The sequence below is a fragment of the Musa acuminata genome, chromosome BXJ1-8 (genome assembly GCF_036884655.1).
Source record: "Musa acuminata AAA Group cultivar baxijiao chromosome BXJ1-8, Cavendish_Baxijiao_AAA, whole genome shotgun sequence".
Taxonomy (NCBI): Eukaryota; Viridiplantae; Streptophyta; class Magnoliopsida; order Zingiberales; family Musaceae; genus Musa; species Musa acuminata.
Window position 1 is genome coordinate 2,417,332 of NC_088334.1, and position 10,101 is coordinate 2,427,432.

Below are 10,101 nucleotides of genomic sequence, written 5' to 3' on the forward strand. Positions count from 1 at the left end.
GATTGACATTACTATGTCTTTCGAATTTGATAACGATGTGCTTACATGTTAAATAAAGATTTTCTATGAAACATAAAAAAAGTATACATTATAAATTTAGATATATTATTATTTAATTTTATATTTTAGCTTTAATATTTTTCACATAATAGTAACATATTAAAATACACAATAACCCCCCAATAAGCATTGCAATACCCAATTAGTTTAGATCATCATTTGTAAAAAAAAAGAAGCCTAATTTAAAACTCATGAGAGTTATTCATGTGTTCATACAAAAATCATCCACGAGAGTAAAAATTATATTTGATTGAGGAAAAAATTAGTAAAATTCATCAAATATCATAGTGAATTAATTCAATTGTTTTTGTCATAAAAAATAAATTTAAAGTAAAACAAAGTCTATTTTTATTTGGCTAAAGGCTAAATAAATATCATAAATTTTACTAGAGCAAATCAAAATTTCACAAACTAATTTTTATGTCTCAAAGGATATATAGATGTGTGACTAAGATGTCTATGTGATTGTTAAGATGTATTATTGGCTTTTGGAATCGATGATAATGTTAGAGATGACTCATTTGTGACAAATAGTACCATTATGCTACGTTGGAAGGTTATCTTCTTCATTACTGAAGAGGATTTAATTATGTTGACCGACAAAGGATATTTAGAATAATCTCATGGTCAAATCTGAACCAATATAAGTTATTTGTATGTTTTTCTAACCTGAACAGAAGCTTATTTTGGATCATAAATCAATGGATGAAATAATATGATTTGTAGTTCGAGATGAAGGGGAAAAAAACGATTAGCCTAAGTGTTAATATATTTTTTTTTAACAAAAATAAACAATGAAACCAGAAATTTGAATTCAGAACCTTACGATAATCTAATTTTCTTTATATATATATAGTATTAATAATTACTGACATCCCTCTTGATGTTATGCTTGTATTATTTTTAGTGTACTAGTATCCATTCTTTCTTGTTCTTATTATGAATCTTGAGATGGATCGTTATATATGATAAAGTCATTTAATCCCACGAGTATAGGAATAGAAGGCTCGTAAGTTCGTCGAGTCTCCTTTGGCCTTAATTGTATTTTTTAGAGCTCACATGTTTTAGAAGGACAAAATCGTGCGTAAATAAACCTTGGCATGGAGGGAGCACTAATAAAATAATTTGTCCCACATTAGTTGGAACAAAGGACTATTTCAATAATTATAATATTGACCTATAAATAATGAAAATTAGATTAATAATATATACAAGCATTATGGGGATTGAGTTTTGTCACATTCAATAAGAAATTTTATTGAATAAATGAATATTGCATCGAATTGAAAAGAAATTGAGTTTTTGATACAGTTCTTCCTTTCACATTGAGCGGTTTTTTAAAGAAATTTTGCATATCTAAAATATAGATTTTTCCTCCCATTAATATTCAATTTTAGGCGTAGCGACGTATCGCAAATGCCCTCAAAACTGCGCATGCAAATTACAAATTTGCTTTTAACAGATAACACAGCTGCTTGAATGCGGCCACGTTGTGTCTTAACAAAGACACGTAAACCTCGATGCTTCCGTCTCCAATGGCGGATGGCATTAAGACCAGCATCCCCTCCTCGCGAGTGTAGGTTGGCATGAACAAGAAGGGATTCCCACCGCCAAAATCGACGTCACGGAACGGGAACCTCAACCAGCTGTGCACCTCCAAGTTTGGGCTCATCACCCTCTCGTGCACCTCGGCCGTCGCCTCCAGGCCCTCCTCCGTCACCTTCTCCGAGCTCGCGAAATCTATGAACGATCTGAAATATCTGTCGTCCAACCTCGTGATGCACTCGCGGACGAGCGCCGCCGTGAACTGCAGTGGCTTGTTGACGAGGTCCCCCACCTTCGCGCGGGGAAACGCCCACAGCACCAGGTTGCCGAAGTATTCGCCCGGCACGCTGGGCCTCAGCCTAGCGCGGCCATCCACGGAGATGCGGACGTGGCTGGTGATGTGCTCGTCCAGCCCGCGAGCCTTGCTCACCGCTCGCCATAAGTGCGCCATCAAGCTCTCGAACGTGTTGTAGCGCCGTTCGGCCCCGAGCGAGGCCATGGCCTTGAGACTCTCCAGGAATTCTCTGGTGAAGTGCGCCTTGTGGATGACTATGTCGGCCGTCAGAGGGACGTTCTCGGTGTCGGACGCCTTCTTGGGGTTGAACTCCACCCCACGGTGCTCGTACTCGACGCAAGGTGGGTTGCGGGGGATGAAGGCGCCGCGGTCATGCAATGACCGGGGATCCATCGGAAGGCCCCGTGTGGCCTTGCCCCATGACACGAGGAAGTTGCTGGCGGCGTGGCCATCGGCGATCAGGTGATGCGACGTGATGCCCACCGTCAGTGTTCCACACGCGAACCTCGTCAGCTGCACCTGCAACAGCTCCTCCATGCCTTTGATGATCGGACTCAGCGGGACCAAGGCCGGCGACGGCCCGAGAAGGACGGTCCGGCCGAGCACGTCGTCCGACGACACCTCGACGAGCCGACTCCCGGCGTCATTGAGCAGGATGACGGGCTCACCCCGGGAGTCTTCGCCCAGCCGGCCAGCCCATTCCCGGTACTCGGACAGCGCCTTGGCGAGGCCCTTCTCGATGTCGGAGTTCGACGGCGTCGGCGGCCGGAACGCGTAGACGACGGCCACGTGGACGTCGTAACTGACCTTATCGAAGACACTGAGGGGAATGCAGACATCGGCGCAAGGCTGTTCCCCTTCGTACGAAGGCTTGACGATCTTCGAGCTCTCCACTCTCAGCTTCCAGGCTGTGATCTGTTCCGTCATGGCTGCAGCTTGAAGATGAGCTTGCGGTGTCGGAAGACCACAAAAGAGTTGAGCTTCATGATTTCCTTTCGTCGTACTTGTACTTTTTCCATTAAGCGTTGAAGGGGAATACACTGTTACATGTACGTAGTCAAAATAAATCTACATGAAATGCTTTCTAATTTTTACATGTTCATCGTTTTTGTTTTTGTTTTCACACCATATATTTACATAATGTAAAATCTAAATCATGTAATTTGTCGATTTAATTGAAGCATTCTTTTAATTTATCGGATTTTAGTAAATAGAATACCGTCATCGATACTCTCTCAAGTTGGAGCACAAGTATTTAAGATGCCCAACTTGCATAGATAACAATAAGGAGTGTCTTTCCAAATAGTTTAGTAAAATTACATTTACTTTGAGTGTGTGACTAAGTGAAGACGGTATTGATTTGATTGAATCTTTTCTCTCACCACATGACAATTAATCTTAATATTTTATGTATCAACCTATAAAAGAATATTTTAAGTAAGTAAATTTACAAATGATTACTATCATAGTTTGTAGTTCAACAATCCCCCCCCCCCCATTAAGTAAGCATCATAGTGAATTAATTCAATTGGTTTAGTCATAAAAAATAAATTTAAAGTAAAAAAAGAATTCTATTTTTATTTTGTTAAAGTTCAAATATCATAAATTTCATATATCGTAATGTTAAGATGGATTTTTGGCTTTTGGAATAGATAATATTGTTGAAGATGACACACTTGTGACAAAATAATACCATTATGTTGCATTCCCAAATCAAGATTATCTTCTTCGTTGCTAAATTATGAAAGAGGTGAAAGTAATTTAAGGATTTAATTATCTAGTTGACCGATAATATATTGATATAAAATAAAGACATACAAAAGATATTTAGAATAATATAAATTAATTGTATCTTTTTTTAACAGGCGTGTAATTGTTGCCTTTAGTTGAGAAGTATTTGCATCATCCGTGTTAAAGTATTGAAAAGTACTTGCGTCCTTTTTAATAATATCTTAAATTTTTAAATTTATGATTAATAAATAATAATAATTGAATTATGATATTAGAATGATTAATTAATCTGATAATAATTTTAATTTATTTAATTAGTGATAGGAATAATATCAATAGCCAATCGTGGTGCCGAAGCTAGAACGAGAAGACTAAGGGCATCATTTACTTGTCTACTCATTTGGGCAAGGGTCTAAGGTAGAGGGTTGTAGGCTATCCCCCCTTGTCGCCCATGTAGATAAAATATCAAGGAGAGGTTGTTAGAGGTTGTCTCTTTCCAAAATATTTCATAAAATATTTTATCCATTTATAACTAGGTATAAATCTCATTTTCAATATAATGAAAAGGGGATCACTTTTTAGCCACTCATGTCCACATTCATCTACCTCGGGTTACTAACTTGCGTCAAAGGAACCTGATCAAGAAATCTCTCCCGACCTCGGTTTTTATGTAAATGGTATCTCATACATTTCTACCTCAGAGGCACCTCGAACAATCCTACATACACGAGTCCTAACCACATTGGGCTAACCAGAATGTTAATAACTTCTTCCCTTAACAATTAGATATTTTTTTTTTCAAGGAATTATATATGATTTTTTATGATTTATTAGTTTTAAATTTAAAATCATGAATTTATATTAGTTAATTTATAAAAATAAATAAATTTGAGATTAATTATTATTTTATAATAATTTACAAACATAACCTAGCCCATGTGACTAGGTATGGCTTAACCTATGTGGTTAACCATGACCTAGCCTATATGGTCAGGTATGGCTTTAACTCATGTGATCAAGCATGACTATCCTTGTACTTGATTCGCTATTTTCTAGAAATATTGTATTATCAGATTCAACCATTCCCGTACTATGATTATGATAATAAAATATATACCTCTTTAAATTTTTCTTAATGAATAATAAAATACTTAAAAATAATCATTGAATCTTTTTTTTTCGTTTGAATTGAAGACTCTTATTTCTATAAGATAATCCTAAATATATAAATATCTTAAGTTAGATTTCCTATTAGTTAATAACTCAAAAAAAGTTGATGAAATTGACTTACTAGGAATCTTATTTAAAATATACATAATCATTCTTATTTGAGCTTTTGCTTACATTGATTTGAGAATAGAATAATAATGCATCATGCTCTTAACCATATCCATAAGAGTACGATTTTACTTTTTAAAAATTTTATTCTGCACATATATGGTAAATTATACTAAGCATAAATATTCTACTCTTTCATAAATCTAGCAAAAAAATTAAAATTATGATTGGGTTGATCGTAACTGTTATAAAATTTATCACCCTCGTCAAATTTGATAATTTTAACATTTCTATCTAATTTCCTTTTGACTTCATTTATGTACATTAAAAATGTTAATAGCCTGAGACAATTAGATATATTTCAATAGATTATCTATAAAAATAATAAAAATGTATCTCTCATGGAGTGATATTAATTCTATATAGACTATCATACATAATTCAAGGGTTAACTTTTATTGAAACATATTAAGTTTATGACCACAAGACAAAAACAATATCTTGATAATTATAGATAAAGAACATAAATTTCTAGAATTGTAAAAACATAGCATTTATCCTCAAGATCCATTAATTAAATCATCTCTAGGCATACGCGATAAGTACCGACCACTATCGCTTTCGTTTTAAGATTATTCCTTGTAATGATGAATATTTTATTTTATTTTGGTTTTCATATTAAAATAGATCTCTATTATTGATAATATATATTTAAGTGTCAAAATTAATCCATCAACTATCATAAAATGATTTCTGTAATATTTAATTTGAAACATATAAATATTTGATTTATAAATACTCTTCCATTCAAATCAAACCTTATAGTTCATTTTCACATGACCTTCCTTACCACAAAAGTAACATTTTACTATGAAAATTTTCTTTTTATGAGTTTATATAGTATTTATAAATTAAGGTGATTTATGCTTTTTTTTTTGTTACATCTAAAATATTATGGATATTTTTTTAATCTTATTTTAATATAGTGAATTTAAAATAAGCCAAACAAAGAAAAAAAAATAGAATTAAGAATAAATCATATGAGAAAGTACTCAACTATATTCATTCTCAATGTTCTTGAGCTTACAGTTTTGTCACCAATATTAAGGATATAATATTAAATTACTCAAATACTATTATATTTAATTTCAGTCAGTTCTTTCATTAAGATGTTAGTTAATGACTTGTCAATAAATTTAAATTTATTTTTAAATATTTTAGTATGTTAATTGTAAACTATAACGAAATCTAAATATTATTAACAATTATCATAAAACTGAATCATTTAGATCTTTCTCAATCAGTTATCACAATTATTTATTTTACAAAACCTTTAGCAATTAAGTTTATAATCTTTTTAACTAATTTAATCAAGGTCTAAAATGTAAATTGTATATTCTTAAGCTATTTATAACAATTTAATACAAAAAAATATATGAACATTTATCAAAATACAATGAAAGAAGTACCATTATAATATAATATTAATTTTTTAAAATTTTAAATAAATTTTGAACTATTGATATTATCTTTATTTCACCTTTGGATAAAATATTAACATCTCTATTGTTCACACAAATTTATTTACGGAAGACTGATACCATCCTCATGAAATAATATTACTATATTTGGATATATAACTCTAAATTGCAAGGATATACAAAATAACATCATTTTACCTATCACATAATTATTCGAAATATATTCTTTTTTAAGATTATCTAAAATTTTTAATTATGTGTGCCATGTGAATATTATTTTTTCAATATCATTTAGGATTAATTTCTTAATGTAATATTATAAGTTATTAGTCTAGGCTACTTTGGTAACTACAAGACTAATACAATAATATAAAAAATAATTTAAAATATTCTATAAATAATCAGATATTTATTGTAAATTATATCCCATAAGTCTATCATCTTAGGTCAATTCAATAGCTACCGATCAGATAAAACTTAGACATATAAGTTACAAATAATATTCATAAAAAAATTTTAATCTAATTTATCCCAAAATAATTTAATAATAAAAGAGTAATCATAATAACAATTGAACATTAATCAACATAAAGAAAAAACTCACATGAAAATTATAATCGTGATGAAACATAAATCATGCTTTTATATGAAAATAAATATTATTTCATAATTTCAAACTTATACATGTGAATAACTTAATAAATATCAAGAATAATAATTAGTTTTTTATTTATCATATACAAAATGTAAATCAATAAGCAATATGAGAAAACTATTAAAGGAAATCATAATTTATAATTTTTTTAATTTCACATAGAACTCATATACTAATCAATTATATTTAATTAGACACTCTCAAATTGGGCTAAATATCAACCTAATTATGTCAGTCAAAAATTAAAATCGATCAAAATCAAAGATTGATTAAAAATTAATTTTTCTTATATTTATTAATTGATCAAATATAAATCTAAATTTAATTAAGTAATAAAAATACAGTTATAATCAAAGTATTTGATTAAAATAAATCAAATTAGTCAACTTTATAATTGAGGATATAAATAAAAAATTAATTCTAAAGGGTAAAACTATAATTTTGACTTAGGATATACAATAAAAAATAATTCTTAAGGGTATAATGGAAAAGTAAATATATGAACATAGATTGAAATTATCTTATTTATGAGAGGTAAAACTATACCTTTAGTAAAAAAAACCTAGTTCTCTCCCTTTCTATACCATTGCGTGAGGCACGACCATGGGGTTTGACCGTCACCATGTGCGATTGTTGCTTGCGTAAGGCGTCACCATCTATGGCCTCTATAGGAGGCACAATTGCCATCATGCATGGTCGTTGCCTATGCGAGCCGCAGCAACCGTCATCTACGACCTTTGTGGGAGGCGCTGCAACCGTCATCCACGACCACTTTATGAGGCGCGGTTGTTTCCTGCGCTCAACCTATGGCCAGCAAATGCTATTGCACTAGCGTTACTATAACCACTGCACACAATGGCGTTGCGTAGCCACCATAGTCATCACGAGCAATGGCACTATGCAATCGCTACCTGGGCGAGTAACCACTAGAGGCTGCCATCCTCAATGATACTATTATCAATAACTTGCTATCGACAATGGTTTATCGATTAGGCACGATGAACCTTACATTGCTTGCAAGCAAGGAATATGATGGATTGGATAAAAAAGCAGATCAGCAATACCGACGAATCGTTCATGCATCATAAATAAAAATCGATTAATACCTTTTCATGAGCAAAATGTGCTAACAAATAAATCTAAAATATTTTATTTCAAAACCATGGTTCTGATACCAATTGTAAGACACAAAAATCATAATATGTTATTATTTTATAAAAAATCTTTAATGCTAAAAACTAAAATCAAATAACAATAGATCTTTAATTTTACGATGTGTACCTTTCGATGCTGCTCAGAAAGCCTTCATCTGATATGTAAGTACATGATCGTTAGATCCGAAATATGTAGTGATGTTGATCTATAAGGAGAATTAGACTCGCCTCCTCCTCTATTCTTATCTTACACATGACCACTATGAACGATAAATTTCAAGGACAAATGAGATATGAGAGAAGATCTATAATCTCTTATTAATTAGTTCACGTGACTAAAGGGAGATAGAGAAAATCTATAATATCTTAATCATGTCATATATTTATACATTTGTGTATCCGCATATTCGTATATATGCGTATTTAATTATTATGTATTGTGTATTATGTATTGTGTGGTTAATGAGTTCTTGTCTCTTTATAGGTGAGAGAAGAGGATGTAGGATAAATAATTAGGAGAGTCCCTCCCATCAAGGTTATATCCAGAGAAATCCTATCATAATTGGAGTTCCAATCTATAACTATAATCAAAATTCAATCATATCCATAATATATCTTAATTAGATATGATCATATAATCAAACAACTTATTTATTCGTTTGAAAGCCCTTACTTATCTATACGAACGACAGCTAAATTTTAGCCCATGGAATGGGGTTAAAGCTCATAGAAAGAAAGGCAAACACTACGTGGTTAAGGCTAAAGTAAACGGGAAAGAAAGAACGAAGAGTTGAAAGCCCTCAACCCGAGCTCACGTTAGCACTTGCTTTGTTTGTTCCTTGCTTGTTTGTTCCATAGCTTATTCTTACACTGCCATTCCAAGACTTTCATATTTTTTTATCTTGCCATTGCTTTCAACGTCATTTGATAAAGTCTAGCTTCTTTCTTAGATTCATGGTACATTATTTTACGACATCCGAGATATCATTTTGATTATTATATAGATTAGAGTCTAACTTATTTTAATATTAATATTAAATTATCATGTAGATTGGGAAAAGCTTGATGAGCTTCGAGCTCTCCACTCTCACCTTCAACAAATCAAGATAGCATATATAATTATCAATATCTAATTAATCTTTAGAAGGCAATGTACATATTCATGCATAGTCTAAATATACATAAATGATAAGTATTCTCACATATAATATTATATATTTATCATATATATAATACATTTAAATAACATACATAATTATCAATAAGCAGATCGATGGGTTGAACGAAGCATAATTGTTGGGCTGAGCAATACCTAATCGATGAGCTACGTTTGGTTGTATGATTTTGCCCCGTTACGAGTATTGAGTTAGCCCGCGCCTGATCTCATGGGTACATCATGCGCGGTCTCATATTTTTTTGTCATCGTTGCACCGAGTCAAACATGATCATTGGGTCACACCAAGCTTAATCGCTAGGTTAGACCGCGTATAGAGGGGTAGACGATGCTTAGCAAGTCAATTCATCCGTGGGATCCATCATGACTGCAAAATTCTGGAGGTGCCATGAGGAAGTAGAAGACAAAAAAATTGCTATCCAATTAGCAACCCTATTATATTTTCTATATGCATGTGAGCTTTTTTGACTGTATCAAAACACTTTAATTGAACTCCAATATCTCCAACTATATAACTATATAATTGAGATAAGAGTCTTTTAGAGCCTGTAATCGACTTCATACCTTTACCTTTTCTCTCCATTTAACATACAAACACTTTGACTTTAGAAAACACTTTTCTAACATACTTAAAACATGCGACTTAGTAGTGGGACAGCTTTGAAGTCAACGTCGCCAAGGTTGACGGGTTTGACACCAGATGTCTACATCCGCTCGACACAGATCTT

At 32.3% G+C, this 10,101-nt stretch overlaps 1 protein-coding gene across 1 annotated transcript; it reads right to left on the reverse strand.

Annotated features, from left to right (window-relative positions):
* Positions 1-1,501: 1,501 nt before the first annotated feature.
* Positions 1,502-2,827, reverse strand: LOC103994363 (agmatine hydroxycinnamoyltransferase 1-like). Its single transcript, XM_009414687.2, has one exon. The coding sequence runs from the start codon at positions 2,825-2,827 to the stop codon at positions 1,502-1,504; it is 1,326 nt and encodes a 441-aa protein (XP_009412962.2).
* Between the last annotated feature and the right edge of the window lie 7,274 nt (positions 2,828-10,101).

Excerpts from the sequence above, each read along its gene's own strand:
- LOC103994363 (XM_009414687.2), bottom strand. The coding sequence starts at position 2,827 with ATGACGGAACAGATCACAGCCTGGAAGCTGAGAGTGGAGAGCTCGAAG.